A 26,778-nucleotide genomic window follows, 5' to 3' on the forward strand; every position below is an offset into this window, starting at 1 on the left:
TCCAAGATACTCCTCTAAAAAGTTTACAGTTTACATTCTTTTTTTTCATCATCACAGCACTTTTTTTAATGCACTGTTCAATGGTAGGCAATAAATATTATAACTTAGATATCATTCAAACTTTATAATCGATTTATAATTAAAAGCTTTATTATAAAATTATAGTTACATCTAGTTGAAATGTAATTTAATAACCAAAAAATGTTCCATTATTCTAAATGTAGAGTACAGGGAGCTGGACCTTTAACTGTACCTTTAACTGTAAAAGAGTGTGTGTGTGTGGTTAATAGGCTCAATGTTGGTAAATGTAACACCACACTTTTCTTGGGTATGATTCAGATAGTGGCTAGTTATACACAGGGTAAGAATTTTTGACAAAAATAACTATGTCAAAAGGTTTCAATAACTCATCACAACACTAAATAAAGAAATTATACATCATAACATTTCTTTACATAATAGTATCAATCAAAACTTGTAGATATATCTCAAAATCATTTAGAAATATTTTGTGTCCACATTCAACCAAATGAAAAGATAGTCAAACTAAACTACTCTAAAATGTAAACAAGGCTCATGAAATCTGTCCTACTGTAAGAACATTTAGAGCTGGCTCTACTTCAGTACTATTAGTGCATATTATATATATATAGGGTTATACAATAAATCTGGTCCAATACTCACAATTTTTCTTATAACAGTAATGTACAAAATACTCAACAGTAAAGAGAGAGAAAAAACAAGCCACACCTGACCAGGACCAGATCACAATGGCTTCACAAACAAGCACACATAGCCACCACTTAAAAAGAAAAACCTGTTTACAAACATTCCCATGTCATTCCAACTCACAAAAAGAACAAAATGTAGGCCTACATTAACATCAGCTCCTAATAACCATATTTTCTAATTCAGATTATATTATTAAAATTAAGTTTCTGATTACAGAAATAACATTTGCAATAGTAAAATATTATTTGTTAGGATTTTAACATATTGATGAGCACTGGAATGTTGGTATTCTTGATACTTTGGAAATTTTTAAAACTATATGTTAAATATGCTAGAAAACTTTGTCCTTCTGTAGCCAAATCCTTTAAATATTGTCCAAGAAGACTAAATTGTTTATGAGAGACATGTTCAAGAATTATATGACAAATTATAGACCTTGCTTCAACTGCTATTCATCAGTGTCTTAATCAATAGGTTATGTGCATATTAATATTTTGAAAAATGTAAAAACTATCAAATTATGTGCAATATGTCTACATGTACACTGTCAAAATCAACCCTGGGATTACCTTACAATTTGTCCCATGAATTGATTGTCATCTGATTGGCATCCATTACTGTATGTGTCTTATGTGATTTACTTTTAAATCATGAATGAAACATGCTGGTGCAGAATGATTGTCAATTCTTAACTTAATGGCTGTGTTTCTAAAACGTACAATGGAATAGGTTTCTTAATTTTAAATAAAATCTATTTTTATTTTCCTCTCCAGATGGCAGACATTGCTAGAGGTAAATGAATGTTTGATACAATTTTATTTTACACAATATAATCAGCTTAGTCTGTGACTTGGGAAATGAAGTAAGAACTATGTCTATTAAGTAGTGTTACTCCCCCTGAAAGAACATTTAAAGACTTGTACCTCTGTGATGCTGGAGTTGTGTGGTTGGGACCAAGTTGTAATTCTGGATGTAAATCTAGTCACGCAATATCCAAGCCACGTGGAGGACTCTTCATTAATATTCAGCAAACTCAATTACATTTCTGTAAAATGAACATACAGAATAATAAGAACACAGAAATAATTTCAGTATAAAGACACAATATACATTACTTTTGACTACTAAATCCAGAGAGATGGTTTTGAAATAAAACAAAAAATTTAACTCTATATAATATATAGACTCTAAAAATACATTGCTCCAAAAACCAGGAAAGAACAACAATACACAACACAATTTTTTTTGACTTTTAGCTGGGTGGCTAAGTTACAAAACAATTCGAACTGAGGTCTGAATCCTAGAGATGATTTTTTTTGGGGGGGATCTACTGGTGCCTCTGTGTCAAGACAGCTCTAATGGGTACCTGGCATTAGTTGGGAGAAAGTAAAGGTGTTTGGTCATTGGCACATGAAAACCCTTTTTAACTGTTCTATACACTAAAACAACATGGCCTAAATTGTGCAGATGTGCCTAAAATCAAAATCAAATCAAATCTATACACTAAAAGGTCTAAAAGGGGAGCTTAATGAGCAATTTCTTTTCAAAGCTTCTAGTGATTTGAGGACTAAATGTGTAGCAAAATAACTTTTTGTTATTTTTACTGAACTTGACCTGTTTTATTACTAAACAATTTCAATAAATAGTTTTTTTTCTATTACTTTTCATACCTCATTCATCCTTATACTGTATCTGAAAAATAATTTTGAATGCTAAGTTTCTTTCCATTCTTGTACACAGCTGAAGCAAGTAAAGATGGTCATATAGCAGCTAGAATCATTTTTCCTAATGGAACCCAAGTAATTAGACAATTGCCTCTTTTAGACAGAGATGGGGATGATATGACATTTGGGGAGGTAATAAAATAAATACAGTATGTTGTGTCTAATAAAGTTTGTACTGTCTTAAAATTAATTTGATTGTCATTGAGTCTGAGGGGATATAGCTCTCATTGTCTAGCAATCTATCAGATAAGTTTTTACAAGAGGCTCTTGTGCCTAACATTTAACTGTGTTTTACCTAACAATAAGTTAATGGATAGATTAAGATGGCCTATTGAAGTTATGGTTAAATTTATGGCCTATTGAAGATATGGTTAAGTCAATCTCCCATGAAGATTTATTTTCTTTTCATATAAATATCTTATATTAAAATATCCAGGAATTCTGCATGGCTTTTAAAAAAAAATACTACAATTTCAGGCTATCAATCAAATTAGAAAATACTTTTTTAAAAAAGAAAATTCTTTTTCTTTTCTGAATAAGTGATGTGTAGGCATGAAATGCCTATTTGCTAAATGTTATTAATTTAGGGCCTATAGAAAGTTTAAGTTTATGAGCATTCTATAATTCCTACAAAATAGGGAAACATCTAAATGATCATTTTCTAGCATCTTTTGTTCTTTATTTTTTAAAGTCACTTCTGCACAATTGTTTGGTGTGAAAAAAGACTTGTACCAATAAATATATACAAATTGTTAATAAAAAATTCAAAATAAAAATAAATTTTAACAGAGTTTGTTTGATTGGACTTAAGTATATAGGTAGAATAATAAAGCATCATGGGAGATAATTTAGGCAAAAAAAAGTAAATATTATCTCATCACATTTATTAGAACACCATCTCAATATGTTATATAGTCTTAAAATATGGTAATCAGTCTGTAAATGACAAATGCATAGTTTTTAAAACAAAACTTAAAATTTATTTGAAATTATATAATTATTTAGTACTGTGACCCCTCGTGTATCGCAAAAGATGTACTATAGAACCAGTCACAGTTACCAAAAACCATTATAATCATGATTATACATCTAAGTATTTATACCCCATTACATTACATATAAGGCTTTATAGTTTTATACTACAAGATCCTAGTTACTGTACTGTACATACTTGCAGTGCAGTGGTATGATTGATAAAAAAAACCATCTAATAACAACATTGATGTGCATAAGTTGCTGTAACAGATTTCAGTTTTATTTTTTGAAACATTTGTTTATTGTTAGAATTAATATTATAGTAATTTTTTATTTTTACACATTTTGTGATTTTGTCATTCAAACATTTAAAATAAATGTATACATTTTACACCGATTCAATTTCTATGTTAATTGAAGATCAGCATATGTTTCCTATTAATTTAATTAAAGAATGCAATAGAGTGTAGCCATGATAGCGGAAATATGACATCGGTAGATAATATTGTATTGAATCAAACTTGCAAATAACCCAAAAAGTATAGAAACTATACCCTCAAATGTAAGTCATGAACTAAGCTAATTTTGGGGTAAAGGGCAAAGAGAGCATTGATGACTTAAGGTGTAAACGCTGTATCAGGCAGTCATGGAAATGCAAGTCAGCCATATTCCAAATGCAAGCATCAATGAAATTGTATTACACTTGAAAAGAAATAGAACATCATGTTAGATTAGCGGGTGGTGTGCATCAATCAATTTAAGGGTTTCTGGTTTCAAAAAAACATTTAAATAAATATGTGACATATTTGAAAATATATGGTAGAAGTCTGAATTAAATTTAAACAAATTAAAATATTTCTAAATATTAGCTAAAGGTTGGAGTTACTTGATTATGTGTTAATAATTGTTCCAGATTAAAAAAAAACTACTTGCCGAGATGGAGCCAGGGTTAAATCCAGAGAACTATAAACTAAAGTTTAAGGAAGAAGATAATGTTATGCCAGATAATGGCTACATCTTGGATTATTATCAAGAACAGTTATTACGTAATAAACCTCCCACATTTACTTTTCAAGGGAGGTAGTGCATAGCTAAAAAGATGCAACCATAGTCAGCTTTTAGAAGGCAGTACACTCACAACTGTTTAGCAATCTCTGTGTATTTTAGCAGCATCAAAATGTTTCTAAGTCATGAAAGAAATAGCAACACAAAACTGTATTTTAAGTCATTTTGATGTTCATCTTTGTTTCTTTTCTCTGCCCCTCAGCATATTTCTTCTTGCTTCCTTAACTCATTACATCTTTTCCTTCATATTCTTTTTCTCTTTTCTTTGTTACATTTTATTGCTCTATTTCTCTTTCCCTTTTTTATTTGTCACTATTTATTTTTTCTCTAAATTGCATTCATTGTTTCTCTTTACACTTTTATAAATAATTAAATTGTGAATCTCTTAATGGAAGAAAAGTGTAGAAAAAAATTCTGGAACAATGTAAGCACAGTATTACAACAGTTTCAGTTGCAATTTATTTTGTTTAAAAAAAAAAAAAAAGAACAAAAAAAAAAAAAAAAGATCTCAAAGGAAATTACAAATATGAAGTGTTTTTTTTTTTTTTTTTATGTAATTAAAATCTATGATAAAATACAACAAATATATTAAATTGAAATTTTAAATTATTTTTCTTCTATAAATTATTTAAGATTGGGAAACTCTGATTGTTTCGACAATTTTTTATATTGTTTTTTTGTTGTACAGAAAATGAAGACATTATTTCTTTTATATCTTCAATAATAAATTTGTAATAAGTAATTGATGTTCTGATGTAATTTTTCTGTGCATCTTAAACAATCAAATTTTGACTGGGATTCAATTAATTAAATCTATCACTTACTATATAACAGAAACTAAACAGTAAAGTTTTGAATACCGTGAAAGAAATAGATCTGGGTTTGTCAGATCTTGTTAGGAAAGAAAAAAAGTAAGTGTTAAGAGTAGCCTAGATCTATATGCTTGACTAACCACAGTAGTGTCTATTTTCTTGCCGGACCACTTAACACATAACAAACACAATCGCTTAATGTATGAACATTAGCTATGGTTGTAGATGTTATTAAGTCTAACAGCCAATATAAAGAAGAAGCGATATTATACCATTGCTTAGATCTAGACTCGCTTTCAGTATCGTTGGGGGAAGTGACAAATTATGCAAAAACTTAAAAACAAAATCTCAATAAATCCCTTTTTTTTTTTTTAGTTGACAAGAATTAACTGTCTGATGTATTAAATAAAAATGTAGGCCTATATAAGCATTTAAATTCAAAAGCAGAATTCAAATATGTGTATAACTAAAATTTGAAAAACTATCAGAGTTTCCTTTAAAAGCATTTTTTTTTATGTCTTGCAAAGTTTAATGTACTAGATTTAGATTAATTATAAGGCCATTAAATCATGTAGAAAAAATTTAGTCAAAATTCTTTTTTTTTTTTATTTATGTTAAGTACATGGTGGCATTTCTTTTCTTTAAATGTTTTGATTGAATTAGCTTTTAAATCCTAGTAATTGTGCTTTCATAATGTATTTCCCTAAGACCCAAAAGTATAAAGGTGGTAATAACATGAATGGCTGCCTGGTCGTAAGGTTTGCGCGCTGGACTGACGTTCGGATTTATCGATGGTCGAGGGTTCAAATCCCCCGTCGTCCTGCGGGAGGTTTGGACTAAGAAGTAAACTATCTTCAACTCTGAAGGAACATCCGAAACATGTAAAACATTTAACAAACAAACTAACAGAATTCATCTGTTTTGTGTAAACAAAATGACAATTTTTTTTTTTTTTTTTGCAACAATACATTTAGTGGTCTTTGAAATAAATATTAAACATCACATTATTTAACTGGAAAAAAATTAGTAACATCTCTTTAGTAGCTAAGTATTTTTAGAAATTATCTTCTTCACTCCATTATAATTAGTCATGGTAATTACTATATTTGACACAATCCAATTTCACCTTTATGATTATTGTAAAAAAATATATTTTATTTCTATTCCAATAAAAATAATCTTATGTTTGATGATATTTTACCATTCAAATACGAGAAGACAAAAAATGTTGTCAAAGTCATCTCAAAATCCACAATAAATTACAATTATAGTAACTTGCAGTTATAGGCCCTATACTTCATAGACTCAACTCAGCAAAGATAAGATAATTGTTAATGGTTTTCCCTTCAAAAGTTTTGAACTTGCTCCCCATTGAGCTTAGAAAAACCAGATTCTGCTATAATTTAAGAATAACATTAAAGCTTAAATTACCTGTTGAATACTTAGTTTGCCATCTTTATTCTCATTCTTAGGACAATAAAGTTCTCATAGAACCTTGAGCCTTCATTATATTAACAATGCTAAATAGACTAAATTATTATTGTAGAAATAAACTTGTTTACATTTTCTGGCACTGTCAGGGTCAAGTACCTTTAGTTTGTTGAACTGTTGGGGGGACCACACAAGATCTGTCAACAGTCTTTCTTTTTTTTTCCTGAAGGAAGGTCTTTGCAATACCTGAGGACCTTGTGATGTGGCCATAGAGATTTAGTTTACATTTTTTAACACTGGTTAGTTGGTCATTGTGGGGATAAAACTGATGTTATAATCCTGTTTCTAATGTCTTTATTCTTGATGCATTCTTTGTATGTGACATCTAGGATATTTCTGTAGAAAAGTTATGTTGCTAATGTTTAGGGTCTCAAATGTCTTATTATTATTAATTATTGCATTTTAGAGTCCTTAAACATTTTGGAAATTAAACATTCTACCATCCTATGACTTTCCTTTGTACAGAGTCAAATTGAACTCTCATTGTTTATTGGACATCTGTCTAATGGCAGGAGAAGACCAAAGTCTAAGTAAGTGTAGTGGAGTGGATACCTTTTCAGGAAACACCGGCCACCCCGATATCCACATGACCCTTCCCCCTAGATGGCACCTTGTGTCCGTGCATAAAAAGGCAGACCAACGTGGACACTGTCCATTCGACCGGCATCTCTTGTCGCTGTAGTGTCCGTATGTTACTGGACCTACGTCGTCTGCACTCCACGTTTGTGTCTGGTTCTAAACCATGTGTTTATGTATGGCTGCAGTTAATTGCATTTTACTTTTTTATGTTATATTGTAATTTTATTTAGTAGTCAACATAGAATATCGCTACCCCCGGATTTCGTCCATATTGTTGGACTATCGTTATTTTTAGGAAACCAGCATGTAAATGTTTCCATTTGTTGAATTGTGTTCCTTTAGTATACCATACGAATTAGATCCTATATAGAATGTTAAATGTCCATCTTGTTAATCTAATTCTACAACCAGTGTGTAGATTTATCATTGTCTTTTATTTTTATAATGTTTCGGGTGTTCCATATCCCTCTTGTGTTTGTATAAGAGATGGTTGGTTTACATATATGATTTTCTTTTCGTTTTTTTGTTAAGATTTAGTATTTAGACTTTAATTGATGTTGTGTGTACAACTTGGTCTAACCATTTAGGCTTATTAATTATTTTTAGTTAATGCTCATTTGTTATGTTTTATGTTTGCCTTTGGCAGGTCTTTAGTATATAATAAACAGTTTGGAATCGTCCTACGAGTTTCGTTCATCATTTAGAATTTAGTTGTCTTCTATGCCAAACCGCCAAACCCACCACATAAGTTTAAACACATTCATCATTGAAGCATTTTTTTAAATTGCTTTTCTTTCATTATTAGAATCTCTACATTAAAGTTCTGTTTAAATTAACATAACAAAAGTTGTTTTTAAGCATTTTTTTTTTCATTTCTTTAATTTTAATGATGTTTTAAATTTTTTAAAATTATTAATTTATAACAAGTATAACCATTGCTTATAATCACTTGATATAATGTATAAAATTTGTCTTTGAATCTTAAGTGTACTAAGGAGTGCAGAATTTTACCTGGCTATGCAGCCCAAACCCTACATATTTTCAACATCCAGAGCAGACATAAACATTGTTAGCTAGAGTCGATTTGATTCTCTTTTTGCAGTCTACAACTAATAACTTGAAATAAACAATAAAATCACTAAACAAAAACTTAGAAATTACAGTGAAGCATTTAGCTATTTTTGAGTTTGTTGATTCTTGCCCATCAATATTGCTTAGTTATTTATATAGTTATTTTTGTTTCCACTCTCACTCTGTGCTTAGACAAACTTCTTCAATAATCCACAACCAACAAATTAAATACTTAACAATATTATTAGTGAGGCTAAGTCTGATTCTAAATAATACATTTAATCATTTTAAAATTAGTATTACTTCAGCTCCTCTCTCTCTCTTTGGTATAGAAATCAATAAGCCCATGCAGAGAAAAAAAAAGCAGTGGTGGCAAAAATTAAAAAAAAAGAGAGCTGCTCTGATGGCATTCATTTAAGTCAATTCAATCACATGCTCAAACTGGCAAAGTTTTTCCATTCCTGAATATGACTGTTTAGCCATTGCAGATTCTGCCTATATCATGGGGTTGAAATCAATGCCAGTAAAACCCAACACAAGTGAATCTCTAATGAATTTAAGCAGGCTTGTAAAATAAGTAATTTATTTGCTAATGTCTTTCTTAGCGTCCTTCAGCAAATGACATACAAATCAGATAAAGATTTACCATCTCAATCAGGTCAGAATTAAAATCAGCATTCATTGTTTTTTATATACACTGCAGCAATAAAATAAAAATTTTTTTTTTTTATTTTATTGCAAAGATATAAATGATAAAAATTTTTAGGCAAGTTAACGTTTCATTTTTTAAAATTTTTTTTTGGGTGGGTGGGGGGTATTAGTTATAATTTGGATAGAAAAACTAAGTTTTAAATCTGTATTAAAAGACATACTGTCACAGGTTTTTTTTCCCCCTCAAATTGCATGAAATATTATATTTTCATTGAGTTTAATTCTTTCAAACTCAATTCAATAAAACAAGTGATCCTGCGATGGACAAATTCACATAAAATATATATCACTTGGACAAATAGAATAATGCATTGTCAATAAAAAAAATGCACATGAAGAAAATGAACATCAATATTAATCACAAAATACTGACCACTGAACAATGACCCCAACAGCTAGCTTTTCTTTTACTTGTATATCTTTCTAAAAAGACTTTTCTGGACTGCAACTTAACTCAATTCTTTGACTTTCTTTCCTTACCTTCTTTTTCTAAGTACTATAAATTGTGCTTGTTTACATCCATTCAAGGTCTTTGAAAAACCTGGTCTTTGAAATTATATAACTTGCCAGTCCTTATATGACTGGAAAACTGCTACTGTCAAACATGACCATAAGTTAGAATGTTAGATCATCCATATTATTCTATATAAATGTAACTTAACACTGTTAATCTAGAGATGCTACACTTAATAACTATAAACGACACCAACACTATAACGCCAGATTCATCAGTCCTTTTATTTACACACCCTCATAGTACGAGGTTACACACAACACTGTGATATGAACTTTCTTACCAAGAGGAATAACTCTACATATTTATAACAAACACATACACATAAAAAACAATATTAACAAACACAACTACACCAAGCTGCATTAAACTTTCAACAAACATTCTTATTAGAAAAAGACATACCTAACCAGTTGATGACCTCTGGAATTTCATTAAAAACCATCTTGAAAGCATTATAGAAAATCATATACCAAATAAATACACATCAAACAAAATAAATAAATGCTGGTTTAATAATACACTAAAGAAGCTTTGTAAACAGAAGGAAAACCTATATAGAAAATTTAAAGAAACTAAGGCAGAAAGAGTTTACAAAAAGTATATAACTATTAAACACCTAACCCAAAAAGTAAGCAGACAACTGCAGAGTGAATACATAATCAATGTAATATCTAAAGATAACAACAAAAACCTATGGTCATACATTAAGTCTTAGAAAATAAAAACAGGCATAGCGCCAGTAAACGATGAACATAACATAATACATAATGATAATGAAACTAAAGCAAAAATCCTAAAAAATACTTTGCATCAGCATTCTCAGCCCCAGGAGATAAAAGAAATATTACTTAATTTGAATCAAGTAGACAACATAGAAGATCATATAGTAGTACAAGAAAATGGAATCCAAAAACTATTAGCCAACACCAAACCAAATAAAGCGTCTGGACTTGATGGTATTCCAGCTAGATTACTCAAAGTACTAAGCAATGAGCTAGCCCCAGTGTTCAAAATACTCTTTCAGGCTTCGCTTAACCAGGGCAGAGTACCAAAGGACTGGAAAGAAGCTAATGTCACAACCCTATTTAAAAAAGGAGAAAAATCTGACCCAGGAAACTACAGACCAGTATCACTTACCAGCATCACATGTAAAATCCTAGAACACATAATATGTAGTAACATCATAAACCACTTAGACAAACATAATGTCCTCACACCATACCAACATGGCTTTAGGAAATATAGATCATGTGAAACACAACTAATAGATTTAATTGTTGATTTTTTAAAAGGTTTAGATAATAGTGAACAAATAGATGCTATCTTACTAGATTTTTCTAAGGCTTTTGACAAAGTTCACCACCATAGTTTGCTTAAAAAATTAAAATATTTCGGCATTAATGGTCCACTGCATCAGTGGATTAAAGATTTCCTGATAGGGAGAGAACAAACTGTAATAATAAATGGCTCTAAATCAACACCGATAACAGTAAACTTAGGAGTCTTGGGTCCACTACTATTTTTAATTTACATAAATGATTTACCAAATTGCATTACTTAAGGAACAAAGTCAGATTATTTGCAGACGATTGCATAATACATAGAACAATAAAAACAACACAAGACACAGATATTTTACAAAGAGAATTAGATGAATTACAGAAATGGGAATCAAATTGGAGCATGTCTTTCAACCCAGAAAGATGTCAGTTGTTAAGAGTAACAAAAAAACTAAGGGATCTATGATATTGGTTATCTTCAAGCAGAAAACAAAGACGGTCTCATCCGAATCTTTTATCTTTAATATGTTTGACATTGTTCAAATAGTAAACAAGTCATACTTGGTCATATCATCAAAGCCGAAAAACAGAAAATATTTATAAATATTATCTGCAAAAAAAAGTTCTTTTCTTTTTTTTGGTTAACCCATTATATCCAAAAACATTTCCAAATAAATGCTTTATCTTAAAGTGCTAGTAGAGAATGAAATGGGATGCCTGAGTAAGCCAAGATAACAATGACTAGACAAAATTTAAGTTAGTGATTAACATGCATGACTAGATTGACCTAAGAAAACACTTAGGGCATAATCATATTCTTTTTGAAAGTAAGGTCTGTATTTTATAAGATAGTATTGAAGAAAAATTTTAAAAATTTGAAATTAACATGGATTCTTCTGTCTCGAAATACATGGATATGTACATATGACTCCTCATGTGTGATTGTATGTAGAATCTTGATTAAACTGGCTAATTCTGGATAGGCATATTAATATTTGAATCCTATGATGATCTTAAAATGAAACTAAAAAAAGTTACTAGTAAAAGTAAGTTTAGTCCCTTTTCAGACCTTGAGATTTCAACTACCAAAGCTTCGACAAATACAACTACCACCACCTTTACTTTCTCCAAATAATGTCAGATACACAATGACTTCGAAGTTAGTCAATCTGTATATATAGACATGCAAATATGATTGATATTGTATTTAATCCTATGAGATTAAAAATATCTAGTAAATTAATTTCTTATTGGTCATTGTTTATTCACTTTATTTACAATAATACTTTTGTGATCATTTATATAGATACGGACACTTGTAGTACCAGTGGATGGATTAGGCTTTTTATAGGTGTTCTCTTGTTCATTAAAGAAAGCCAAAGTATAGATAGAACTATTTGTAATACCAGCTTCAATAAAGCAAAATGTTCTTCTCCTATTTAGAGTATCAAGTACATGACAAATATGTCAAATATGTCAAGGCTTCTTTGTGTGAATTATGGATGCACACAGAAATAAAGTATGATTCTTTCTGTCAAAGCTAAAAAAAAAACACCAAATTTATTATATTGCTGTAAAGTAATATACTGTGATATGTTTAAGGCAAAATGGTGGATGACTGACTTGTGATGTGGTATGAGTTTCATGCATTTATCACTTGGGTCTTAAGTTCAGACCATATTAAAAAAAAAAGATGAGACTATAATCTGGACACAGGAAGTTTTTTTATATATATATATATATATATATATCTGCATATTGATATACTATTGATGATAGTTTGTCACTCAAAAGAGTAGAATGCAGTTAGCAATACAAACATGTCTTGATGATGATGATCATTGTGGTGATTGGTTAACTATTCAGTATACTAGTTAATTGGGTTAACTATTCAGTATACTAGTTAATTGTATAACATCATAATTTTGGTTATGTAGTCAATGTGGGTTAATTGTGTAACTTTAGATCTTAATCATTGCAGTTCTTATAAGTGACTGGTTAGATGACATGACATATCAATGTTACATTAACACTCAGTATTGAAAGTTATTATGACATTTGCTGATTGGCAGACATCTACAGAACAAACAAAAACGTTTTCTTACACACTTTCATTAACTATCCCTTGGCTTTCGTAGTAGGGAAATCCTAGTAAAAATTCCACTTGTCCTGGTCAGCAGCTGATCTTAGGAGAATATTAAGAGAGAGTTCAGTCCATTATTTTACATTAACCAGACAGGCTTTCATTGGAAGACCAGTTCTTCATGCTCTAACCACTGTACCTTGTAAGTTGACTTTTGACAGTGAATCATGTCTTACAATTTGACCAAACAAATTCTGCAAAACTCCCAAATCAGTGAGAAACAATTCTAAAAATAAATTATTATTAAATTTTTATTTATTTTGTGTCATTTTGATAAGCTTATACAATAAGGTCTTTTGTATGACTGCATTAGAACATAATTATTCAGAACATCTACTACCCAGTAATAGGACTGCTTTTGGTTCATAGAAAAACAAAGTTCTTTAGGTATCCTGCAGTGTCAATAACATTAGATTTCATCTTTATTAACTTCTTTGTCTTCCAACTCTGTCATCTGTTTTGCAGCAGAGTCAGCAAGTATTTCCATCATAATAAACTTCTTTTTCATTGTAATCCATCTATTTATATTTTTATAAATAATTGTCATTTCTTCAAAATAGAACATAATTTTGAACTACATGCATCCATGGGATAATCTGGTCATGAAGGTTTTTTTTACAGACTAAAACCCTGCTAAGTCATTGGTTTTTCTGGCTGATTCAGGCAACCTGCTCCATGCTCAATTACTATTAAGGAAAGAAAGAGCACTTTAAGAATTTATTTTAGAATACAAAATGTGCCAGAATTTTTGTGGCTTTCTGAATATTTCATTAGATTTTGTTTCTGCATTAGGTTTGAGCAAAGATACAGGTACTGTATTTTTTTTTTAATTAAGGTTACTAGGATTCACATGCTAAAGAGTGTTGGGAGAAGGGGGGGATTTAATGCCAGCCATTCAAAAGAGGGATTTTAAAAAAAAGGAACTTAAGTTAGAATATTATGATCTCAAAATTTAATTTAAGACTCATTACAATGGATCCCTGGGCACATAGACATCATGGGAAATGAAAAAAACTGATGTATCAAAAGTAGGGTCATCAATAGCACAGACAGACAATCATCTACCTCATTCTTAAGTCAATGTTAGACAGCGACCACAAAGAAAAGTGGCTAAACCAATAGGCATCAGGAAGCACATCAAAGGTACAAAGAAATCACCACTCTAAAAAACTGGATAATATTAATTTCATTCCTCAAGAAGATGCAATCTTTTAAATTATCACCTTAATATAATAAATCCCATTTGTAGACATTCGGCCTACCCCTTATAAAACTGTAAATCAAAGCCTCTTTGAAAGTTCACCTAAGGCAGACCCTACTATCACTACAGCACAACATAAACGTTCACCTAAGGCAGACCCTACTATCACTACAGCAAAACATAACCAACATTCACAGACTGCAAAAAGAGCTTACAGCTCAGCGACAAAAATCTAGCTACAAAAAAATATTAAATGACAAATATAAGTAATTGGAAGAGTTACAATGTTGAAATCACCAGTCAAAATCACTGTTACAAGGGAAAAACAAGGCAAAGGACTGCTACAATTCACTTGTCTAAAAGTTTGAGTGTGTGTGGGGTGGGAGTTAATCAGAATAATAATTTGGGTTGTTGGATTAAAAGCTCTAAAAAAGTATTCTTGCAAAATAATTAGTATAGACTTACAATATCAACACAGCATAGTAGTGGTATAAATATTTTTTTTATAGTGCAAAATATCAACACAGCATAGTAGTGGTAAAAATATTTTTTTTTAAAGTGAAAATGTAAGAAGTCATGGACAAAATTGTAGAATTGTGTGCCATAAATAAATGTTACATGGAATGAAAAAGGGAAATTGTGACTATATTTCTCTTGACAAATGTGAATCTACTTGAGGGACATTCAACTAGAATGAAAGCTGTTGCATTAAAAGGTTTAGCGTGTCTTGTGGTAAAATGGTCAATTCATACCAACTATTTCAGTGTCAAAAAAAAAGTATGGGTGGGAGCTTATATATTTTTTTTTAATTTGTTTATTTTAATGAAACCATCAAATATGTTTATAGTAACCTGTTCCACAGTAGAATTTACACCATCTATATCAGTCAGCTGTATATATCTCAACTCTTTCTGTGCTTTCATTGGGAACCGTACATAAACCTCAAATCAATTATTACTGGCCACTAAAATAAAAAGTAAAAATATAGGTGTTTCTATTTCTAAAGAAAACATTTTTGACAAAACGTATATTATCTAACTCAATCTCTGTTTTTATATGCAATTTTTTTAGACGTAATTACTCCCAAAACCAATATCAGATCTAGTTGAAACTTTATGTAATTATTTATTGTACCTAACAAAACATGAATTAGTTTAAAAACAGCAACTAATTAGATAAATAATTATTGTTAATATTTTTATTAATTTTTGTTTTGGGGTATCAAAAAAAGGAAAGATGCTTCTTATGCAGAGATGTGGATGTACAAAGTTATATCTTGCACTTCCCATTCTTGGATTCTCTTTCCTTTTAACTGACAAAGTTGTTTTATTACCCTAATGCTTTTATTTGTCCAAATTATTTAATAAAAATATAAATCTTTCCATTCACATGCATCACCCGTTAGGAATAGTTTTCACAAAACACTGTTTAAGAAATGTATTTTATATCTAGGCCTTCAAAACAATTTAAAAAGATAGAAGATCACTAATTTTCTAAACTGAGCAATGACAGATACAGTCGGGAATTCCCACAATAAGTTGGTCTCCTAAGTGACTCTAAAAAGTTTAAATCCTGTCCTTAATTAAGCACGGTGTTAAAAAACTTAAAAGGTAGGCAATAGCTATTATACTTTTTTAAATATGAATATGACCTTATAATTACTCTCATTTCTAAGCTTTATTCTACAATAGCAGTAAAATCTAGTTCTATATAAAGGCCTTCAAAACCTTTGAATAACATGCAATTTAATATCAATCTAGCATGTCACTTAGTAATGTTATTTTCTAGATGATAAACTAATATTAAGTTCTGATTACAGAAATAACGTGCAAAAGATAAAAATATGTTTACAGTTACCATGCCAGTACATTAAGGAAACAGTTATCCTGCAAAGCAAAAATGATCACTGGAATGCTGGTATTTCATGATATTTCGGACAATTGTAGAACATATATGTGTGGCCAGTTAGCTTAGTCATTCTTTTTCCAAAGATATACAAAAACAGTCAAATTTCTAGGAAGATTGTTACAAATGTTTCTTGAGGAACATGCCCAAGATGGGTTTTTTGATGTTTCCTGTTTCTTGGGTAGTTGTAAAAAAAGAAATGTCTTACCTAGCTTCTTGAAATAGCAACGAGATATTGTCAATCAAGTTTCACTAGTTACTTCTTTATTATACCAACGTCTGGACAAAACTATAAATATCTTCTTCAATAAATCATTGCAAGGGGATGTGGTGATGCTTGTCTTTTAAACTAAGGGGTAAAGAGTTAAAATCTCAAAAAATGGGGATTTTTAAAATGGGTAAACTCAAAGAGGTACCAGATATTAGTTAGGGTAAGCAAAGGTACCTGAAAATCAAAAGATAAGGTGAAAGAAGAAAACTATGACATTGAAATAAAATGAATTTTTATTAAACTTACAGTAAGAAAGATATTTTAAAAAAAACAAAAAAACATTTTTAATCTTAAATAAGCAGCTTTCATTTTCATAACTAGATTAAAGTTTTCTTTTTATCCTCTTTAGATGGCAGACATTTCTAGAGGTAAGCAAAAGTTTGATACAATTTTTTAAATATTTTTTTTGTAAACATTTTCAGCTTAGTCTGTGACTTAGAAAATGAAAAAAGAACTGAGTATATTGTTAGTGTTACTCCCATAGTGTTACTCCCCCTGAAAGACCATTTGAAAGTAAAATACAAATATTTGTATCTTTCTGATGATGGTGTATAGCATGGAAAACTTGAATTTTGTAATTCTAGATGTTCATGTAGATACACAGTATTTAAGTATTGTAGAAAAGACTCTACATTAATACTGGTATTAAATAAACTAAATATCACTATTAAAAAAAAATAATTGTGAATATTTTAATATCAAAAACTTGAATAGTACAGCAGCTAAGCACAAATAATAATTCAAGTATTTAAAGACAGAGATTCATTCCATTACTAAATCCACCGAGGTATTTTTGATACGAAACGTAACAAATTACTGACCTCTCTTTTTATTCACTTCATATTTTTTTTTTATACCTACTCTAAAAATTAAGTTCCCCAAAAAAGAAAAAAGGGACAGAAACAGAATTTGCCTCGGAAATATGTTTATTTTTAGCTCCCCTGGGCTCTATGAGGTATTTTTTTTAAAAGCTTCTAGTGACTTTATGAATCAATTTATAGCACAACTTCATGCATTTTTTAGGGGGCAAAAAACGTTTTATTACTTGGCTTTTTATCTACCTTTTTATCCATTAATAAATTTACTTATATTACTATTTTAATAAAATATCTGAATATCAATTTTAAATTGCTGTTTCTTTCAATTATTGCAAGCAGCTGAAGCAAGTAAAGATGGTCATATAGCAGCTAGAATCATTTATCCTAATGGATCTCAACGAAAAGAACAGTTACCTTTAGTAGACAGAGATGGGGATGATATGACATATGGGGAGGTAAGAAAGTACAGTAGCCTCTGACTATTACGAACGCCCACCACTAAAAAAATGTGTGTATTCATTAATGACATTCTTAATCACATGAGAAGTTTCAAAGGAAAGAGATGATAACTCGAAAAACGTAAAATGCCACTCATATACATATCTATAAAATAAAGCAGAAAATTAGGCGTAAGTATGTATGTCCCACATAAAAATCAAAGCCGTACTTGACCAATCTTGTTAAAACATTTATTAAATGTTCCTTGGGTACTAACTGGAACAGTAATGAATGTAAAGTAGCCCTAAAAAAAAGCTTAAGACCATCAATATTAAAAAAAAATTGCCCAGCTCTATGAAATTATTACTATTTCATGGATCTAGGTCATAATATAGCCATGTTTACATGAGTTAAGAAGCAAAGGATCTAGATTTTATCTTAAGAACTACACTTTGCAAAGATAATTTTTTTTTTACTTTGACACGAAAACACAAAATATAGTCCATTCATTTGATTATTTAACAAAATTAACCTTCAAATTTGTGTTTTAAAAGCATTTTTACATAGATTCCTCCCTTACAATATCAAATTTAAACATCTAGACATATTTTATATCCTATTCATTTCACAAAAGGTTACACATGCACAGAACTTAAATTTCTGGAACCCTAAATCTAATTCAATTCTAAGAAGATAGAATTTTTCTTCGCAAAAGAGTTTTATACTTTAACACATGAACATACTTAATAAAACTAAAAATAAATGTTTGTTAGATCATGTCAGTGACCGTAGTGAATATTTAATGTCCCCCATCACAACCGTAGGGGCCTAAAACAGACAAAAAGAATCTAACTGTATCTCTATTAAAGTACCAAACTTTAAAATAAATTAGGTAAATACATTTTAATACCTTAATTTATCTCTAATTAAAGAAACTCCTAACTAATCGGATAAACCCTTTTTCATAGTATTTTATATTTGACATAAGTGTATCTGCTTAACCGGTAAACCTATTTTCGCAAAACTTTTTTATTTTGGTGGCGAAAGAGAAAAAACTTCTAAAGAAAATTAGCTAAGTTTGACAAAGATCTAAATTCAATTCATTTGATTAGTAATACATAAACTAAGGCCTGCAAGCCACAAGTAATATTGGGCTAGTAATAACCTAATAAAGTATTTACACCTTATATTCTTAAAATAAAGTCATGCCATGAGCTATACTAATTTTTGGATAGTGGGGGTTAAAAGATAAATATAATTAAGATGTGAGTTTAAGCCATAGCTATTGCATCTTTTGGGGTTAGTTTAAGCCAAAGCTATTGCATCTTTTGGGGTTAGTTTAAGCCAAAGCTATTGCATCTTTTGGGATGAAGAAAAACTATGTCTGATGCTGTAAGTTAAGCGAGGAAGCTGGAATGGGATAAAGGCACAATCCAATTCTTTCATTATCCACATAATACTTTTCCCTGTCCCTCACCAATATGCCTACATAACCAATTAATCTCAAGAGAACTCTATTACCATCAACATGAATGAAAACAGATATACTGAAAATGTGGCATGCACTGCAAAATTAAAGGGAAAAGGATTTAATGCTGCCTTTAAGAAAGGCAACAGATAGTGCTTTGATGACTAATTGTATTGACAGGTGATGTATAAGGTTGTCAGGAAAATTTAAGGAAGTCATATTTTAATTTTCTTTTTAACTACAATACACCTGATCCTATACTATCATTGACACTATCAATATCAATCAAACTGTAATACCTTCCTAAGAAAAAGAAAATCAAGATAGGTTAGAGGGTGTGGTGTGTCAATAATGTTTTTTAAAATGAATTTAATAAATAAAAAAATTATTTAAAGTTAAATGTATTTGAAAATTTATTGTATAAAACTGCATTAAATGTAAATAAATTGAAATATTACCATGCCTAAGTGTTAATTACTAGAGGAGACAATAATAATCTTTCAATAATTGTTTTAGATTAAAAAAAAACTACTTGCAGAGAATGAGCCAGGGTTGGATCCAAACAACTACAATCTAGTGCTAATTGAAGAAAATAATTCTATCATGCCAGATGGAGCTTATATCATGGATTCTCTTCAACAGTTATTACTTAAAACACCACCAACATTTACTTTTCATTCAACAAAAATAGCTATAGCCAATCCAGCTATAGTCAACTAATTTGAGCAGCTACAGTCACAAGTGTTATGTTCTCTCATTGTATTAGAGTAACACCAAATGTTTTAGAAAAAGTAAAAGTAATATGCAACTAATTGTTGACCAATTTGATTTTTAGCTTTGCTCTTCCCCTCACTACAATTCTTGTCTTTGTTTTTGTCCCTAGTCCCTTTTTTCAAAATACAGGTCTTTTTTCTCCCTTGTCTTTGTCACATTTTAGTGTCTTATTTCTCTTCCTTTAGTCTTCGTCACCTATTTATTTCAAACACTTTTATAAAATTGTGAATGTCCTGTGAATGACCTAATGGAATAAGTTTCTAGACATACACATAAAGTTCTCGTAATATCATTGTAAGCTAACTAACGGAACAACATAGCCTCTTAGTATCTATATCAGTGGTCTTCAACGGGGGCGATATCGCCCCCTAGGGGGCGTTTTCAAGATTTTGGGGTCGCTGGGAGCCAAAAATGCGGTAGGGGGGCGCTGGGCACAAAAGGGGCGGTAAGGGGCGCTGGGCATAAAGGCGGAAAAAAGAAACTAAAAGGGCACTAAAACAAAACAAATTTTAAAATTCTTCAAAATTAAAGCTGGCAAACAAATTAAAGTTAGATTGCTTCTAATTTAAGAACAGAAACAGCGTTAGAAATTGAGTTCAGCAATCCCATTTTCTATTTTTAAATTCTTTTTTGTTTCTGTACCGTAGGGTATCTAGTGTCTTTAGATTTTGCGAGCATAAGCGTTTAAGATTTGATAAACAAAGTAGGCAATACGCCTTTCAGATTATAGTTTATTTTATCTACATATGTAAATATATTGATATGACAATGTGAACTGAATCAAACGTTAAAGCTAACATTCTAATAAAATAATTTAATTTTTTTAAAAACAAAAAACATTGACAAAGTGTTGTTACAAAAGCTCGATGGTATTTAAAGGTATATTGCTAAAGGTTTTAGTGAATTGCTACTAGATAAAAAGTATCCCAATGTTCTACTTTGAATGACGACATTTCAGATGAGGTTATGAAACTAAGTTGGCTTCACGAACATAAAGAAATATCCCAAAATAATTTAAGAATATTCATGAACAATTATACAAATCTACTATTAAAACAATATTGAAACCAAAAAAAGGCAAAGCAATATATGTTTTAGTGGTCTCCGAGAAAAATGCATAGCTTTTTTTAAAGTCTTATGATATTGTTTGAAAATTGATTAAATCTAAAAATATTTTTTTTTTAAACATAGGTTACACAAAACGACTTTTTTTTTTCCTTTAGTGATGAAATATTATTTTAAAATAGTCTAGGTATGTAGCTTATGACGACATATAGGGAACCATCAATGGTTGGAAGCTTCAATGACTTCATAAGTAATATAGAATAAAGAACAGATCTATTCACTATTCACCTTGCGAGTATGATACACAAGAAAAATTTAGCTAGCAAATTGATTTCTATTTGAATCTAATTATCTTCTTCTTCTAGCCAGCTTTATTGCTGCGTAGCCGTGAGCTCTTTTGCAGACTGTGCCAAGGAAAAATAGTGTGCTGTTTTCTTCAGTTGTTCAGCACTGCCATACAGGGTGTTGGTTATGTTGGACTGTAGTGAAAGTAGGGTCTGCCTAAGGTGGGTTAGGTGGATTCAAAGAGGATATGGTTTACGGTTTCATAAGGGTGGATGCAGTGTCTACAAAGGGGGAGTTGTGTGGAACTTATTTTGTTCAGATGGTAATTTAACAGAGGTGTGTGTACTGTTCTTAGTTGGAAAATTGTAGATTGCTCTTTGCGGGAGAGGAAGTTAATACTGTCCAGTTTGTTAGGTATGGTCATTTGTTTTGTACATGGCTCTGCCTGTGTTTCCTGATGCCCATTGGTTGAGCCACTCCTCTTTGTGTTTGTTGACTAACATTGACCTTAGGGTTAGGTAGTTAAAAGGTCTATCTGGTTGTTACAAGACCGGAGGAATGCTCCCGTCACCACAGCGTTGGCCCTCCGGTGGAAACGTCCGCCAAGGGAGTCGGATAGGCCAAGTACGGTAGCAAACATAGCCCTCAGTGGGCTACCACACGTATCCTCTAGAGAGGGTACATTACACGTGGTAGGGATGGAAAAAAGCCCGTTTTCCAAAGGGACCCATACGTGTGGTGATGGTCTCCCCACTGGTACGATGGGACAGTATAGGCATAAGGATGGCCCCCACGTGGGGCTTGAGTTTCCAGCCACACATGAAAGGAGAAATTCATGCAGAGGTTCGGAAGAATATGCAACATGCCAAGACGGGTGTGAATAAATGATCACTTAGTCGACGGGGGCCTCCTGACAGAGAGATCGGTGAAGAGCCAATTTCTCATCCAGGCCACGAAATAAAAGACTTTCTCGGGTCACATGGCTCATAAAAGGGGGCGTGCTTGCCTCGAACCATGTGGACATCTGAACCAGGTTGTTACAAGAAACACTACTGCCCAAGAAAAAAATAAACATCACAGGCTACACACAGTACAGATGCCTTTGCACCAAATGTCAGGGAATTATGACCCTCATAAGAAACGACACTCAAGCAACAGTAAAACACGTACAGAACACTACAGATATCGACATGCAGGAAATACTTCTTTGGAGAGAAGGAACTAAGTACACCATCCAAAACGTCTATTGCCCACCATCCTCAACGGCAGAAATAGACCTACACCTACCACACTACACAAGAATCTAATTATAAAATTGTAAATTAAAAAAAACAAAACATGCCGAACATAATCTCCTGTTTCAAACAGTTTTGTGAAACAAATGATGAACATGATGTTAGACTCTTGTTGTAAACTGAAGTTCGCTGGATTGTGAAACAAATGATGAACATGATGTTAGACTCTTGTTGTAAACTGAAGTTCGCTGGATTGTGAAACAAATGATGAACATGATGTTAGACTCTTGTTGTAAACTGAAGTTCGCTGGATTGTGAAACAAATGATGAACATGATGTTAGACTCTTGTTGTAAACTGAAGTTCGCTGGATTGTGAAACAAATGATGAACATGATGTTAGACTCTTGTTGTAAACTGAAGTTCGCTGGATTGTGAAACAAATGATGAACATGATGTTAGACTCTTGTTGTAAACTGAAGTTCGCTGGATTGTGAAACAAATGATGAACATGATGTTAGACTCTTGTTGTAAACTGAAGTTCGCTGGATTGTGAAACAAATGATGAACATGATGTTAGACTCTTGTTGTAAACTGAAGTTCGCTGGATTGTGAAACAAATGATGAACATGATGTTAGACTCTTGTTGTAAACTGAAGTTCGCTGGATTGTGAAACAAATGATGAACATGATGTTAGACTCTTGTTGTAAACTGAAGTGCGCTGGATTTTGAAAGGCGTTTGCTATTGCTCGTTTCGTTAAGCTCTTAAATACAATTTTGATTTTTGTTTGAGAAACAGGAATATTCAAAGGTTGGCGATGACTAAAAGCAGGCTAAAAAAATTGTTTTACATGGTAGGCATCTAACACGAATGAATGAAACGAACCTCCGACTGCTAGGAAAGAAATGGACTTTCATTGATTATATCGTTTTTCTTTTATCGAGATATTAAATCTATTTTAAAGAGTTTTACAATCTCACGTAACTTGTTTGTTGACAAATGAATTACTACAAAAGGACATCGATATCTATGCAATTCACATAACAATGCTCTATGAATAAATTACGATTCGCTTCTAAAATTTAAACAAATTAATTATAAATGAAAATTATTAAACAAACTTTACTGATGTTCAATATTGATTTGCAGGAAAAAATAGATTAACAAAATTATGTATTCAGTAAAAAAGAATGTTAACATAGGAGGCACACAGTGACATAGTCAGGGTGGGTGGAGAAGGGGGGAATTAGACAGCATAAAAATTAATAAAAAGATGACATTTTGTTCAAATTTGCCTTTTCACGCTTCTTTATAACTGTTTTTCTTAGAGGGGGGCGCTGGCCAATTTTTTAAAAGAAATAATACGAAAAGGGGGTGGTAGGCCAAAAAGGGTTGAAGACCACTGATCTATATGATCATTGTTTCAGTTTAAACTTAATACCTTGTAAACAGAGAGTGAGTATGCTTGTATTTAAGTGAAATTTATGAGAAATCACAAGAAACATAGATAAACTGTGACTTTGTTTAAGTTAGGATGTGAAAACTTTTTCACTTAGTGGGTTTCTAAAATCAAGTGTTAAAAAAAAAACTTTTATAGAAATAAAAAAAAATTGTGGATATAATTTTTTTTTTTTAGAAATGCTTCTATTCATTACTACTTCAGCATACATCATATTTCTTAAATGCGCTCTTATATTGAAATATCAATCCTACTTACTTCAGTTAATGTAAAATGCATGTTTTTAAAATCTTTTTAAAATTTGAATGTAACTTTTGAGTTTGACCAAAAATAGTGCCTGTTGAGACTATGCTGATGGAAATATATGTTAAATAATCGAATGTATCTGTTTTGTTACAGATGTGTCATGTTTAAGAAATTACCAACCATTTTTTCTCAATTTAACATACCTTTGATGATAGATTTAAGAAGTGTACAGCAAATAAATGTTATATCATATTGTTGCTTCACTCCATAATCATTACACATGAAACTTAATTTCACATGATAAAATGTAATGTATTAATATTGTAAAAAGAAAAACAAAATTCTATTCCAATAAAGTACCAGACAAATGTTGTGCTAAATTATTATCATTGGTTCTCTTAATCATTACATCTATATATTGTTATACTGTCTATAGGTCTTATGTTATTGTGGCATATTGTGATCATTATAATGACTAACTATCGTCAAAGACACCCAACAGATGCCGAAATTAAAAATACCAGTCTTCATCAGGATTTTAACCTGGGACCCTCCAGTTCAGAAGCAATGTGCTTTACCTCTCAGCCACTGTGCATTTCACACATGTATATAAATAAAAGCTCAGAAATTTAAACATTCAATATATATTGTAGAACGATTATGCACCAATATTTCTTGCCAATTTATTATTTTATTACTACTTTGTAATAGGTCATTAAAACTCTCATTGTGAGCCTTGACATTTCTTTTTTTTTTCACTTGTGTCATAGGGGGCATGTTTTTGTCATCTTTCATTACATCTTGAAATATTGTTGACATTTTCAGAATCTGTTAAGTTGTGCTCAAAATCACACAAAGTGTCATGATAAACTTTTTTTAAAGAACATCAAACTTTTTTCTGTTGTATTGACATTGTTCTTGTTTTTATATCCACTATTACGACTGGTTATAATCACTACATATAATTAATCATCAGTTATAAACACTGCATTTCTATCATTTTGCTAAATATGTAATTTTTTTGAAAAAAAAAATCAAATCATTAATATTTAGAGATTGAAATTTAAAATAATCAATGAAAAACATTTAAAAAATTTGTTAGAACAATATTAAAATATGCATCCTCTGCTTGGGACTCCTCAACCAACAAAAAAAAATAAAAAATTAAGGCCATTACATTTATAGCAAGCTAATATTTACCTTTGGATTAGAGAAACATTTTTATTAAATTCATAATAAAGACAATACGGAACATCTCCAGAAGAAGATCCTAGCAATAGAACAGTTGCTACAAAAAGAGCCGAGGTGTTGCTTAATAAAGAAATATCGTCAACACGAATGAAAGGGATTAGAACCATGATTAATACAGCAATTAGACCACACAATGGCCAGCTATCAACCGTCAAAAAAAGTTAAAATCAAACTATATGGCAACATCACAAGGTAATTAATAAATACAAAACATAATTTCAAAAAAAAAAACTCAGACAAAAAGATAAAGGCACTGTGAAGAAACAAGTATCTTATATATATATATATATATATATATATATATATATATATATATATATATATATATATATATACAACTTATATGAAGAAAAATCCACGCATTTAATTTTTTTCTATGTAACTATAATCTTTTGCATGACAACATTGAAAGATGAAAAATTCCCTATTAGTTAATACTTTATGTTATATCAAATAGATCTACCAAATTAAATGAATTTTTCACTTTGTGTTTCTACATACATCTATGACTACAATCAATGCAACAATCAATGCAACAAACAACAACAAAATTGCTAAATTATAGTACAAATTTCACATATCTGAATGAAATAAAAAAAACAATTCCATTGAGTAATGTTAATTCATTCTTGACAAGACAGAGTTAATTTTCTCATTAGCTGATAATGAATGAACATAAGTCCAGCAGTCCCTAGACACATCTTGTCAACAAATCAGCTATCACATTGATTTGTCCCAGAATAGCTTTAACGGTAAAGATGAAGTCTTGAAGTTTAAAAGCCAATCTAGTAATCCTCTGGTTGGCTAGCTTATTTGTATTGATATAAGCTAGTGTGGCATGATCTGTTAGCATGATGAATGACTTCCCAAGCAAATAACGGGATAGTTTCCTTAAACAGAACACGATAGATAGAGCTTCATAGCTAGAGCTTCACGATAGATAGAAATTCACGCTTTATTGTGGAGTATTTTTGATCTGCTGCGTTCAGCGTTTTGCTAATGTAGTAAACTGGTTGTAGTGCTGCGTCACACTTCTGCATTAAAGTGCCATGCACTGCTGTGGAGGATTAATCTGTTGCCAAGTAGAAAGGGTTTCTGATGTCTGGAAGCTGGAGTACTATGTCGTCTGAGAAGGCAATTTTAATGCTTTGTAGGCATTCCTATAGTCTGGGGCTCCATGTAATCTTGTTTGGCATGCCTTTTTTAGTCGTTGATTTAGAGGTTGTGTAATACTTGTGAAATTTGCGAGGAACTGTCTATAG

General features: G+C 30.9%; 1 protein-coding gene across 10 annotated transcripts; it reads left to right on the plus strand.

The window, feature by feature from the left end:
* On the plus strand, nucleotides 1-25,005 carry LOC106068494 (uncharacterized). 10 transcript variants are annotated; one of them, XM_056010479.1, is made up of 7 exons: nucleotides 1-83; nucleotides 1,506-1,524; nucleotides 2,473-2,588; nucleotides 5,331-5,407; nucleotides 16,827-16,845; nucleotides 17,635-17,750; nucleotides 19,740-25,005. In XM_056010479.1, the coding sequence occupies exons 1-6, from the start codon at nucleotides 69-71 to the stop codon at nucleotides 17,659-17,661; spliced, it is 273 nt and encodes a 90-aa protein (XP_055866454.1). In that variant the 5' UTR covers nucleotides 1-68; the 3' UTR covers nucleotides 17,662-17,750; nucleotides 19,740-25,005. The 10 variants fall into 10 exon arrangements, 6 of the variants coding, with proteins under 6 accessions (XP_055866454.1, XP_055866455.1, XP_055866456.1 ...); XM_056010480.1 differs by having other exon boundaries at nucleotides 24,702-25,005; XM_056010478.1 differs by having other exon boundaries at nucleotides 6-83; nucleotides 19,718-25,005.
* Nucleotides 25,006-26,778: the final 1,773 nt, after the last annotated feature.

Source organism: Biomphalaria glabrata, chromosome 14, assembly GCF_947242115.1.
Source record: "Biomphalaria glabrata chromosome 14, xgBioGlab47.1, whole genome shotgun sequence".
Taxonomy (NCBI): Eukaryota; Metazoa; Mollusca; class Gastropoda; family Planorbidae; genus Biomphalaria; species Biomphalaria glabrata.

Excerpts from the sequence above, each read along its gene's own strand:
- LOC106068494 (XM_056010476.1), top strand. Across the intron at positions 17,751-19,717 it reads ATGATATGACATATGGGGAG|ATTAAAAAAAAACTACTTGC; the intron begins GTAAGAAAGTAC and ends TAATTGTTTTAG.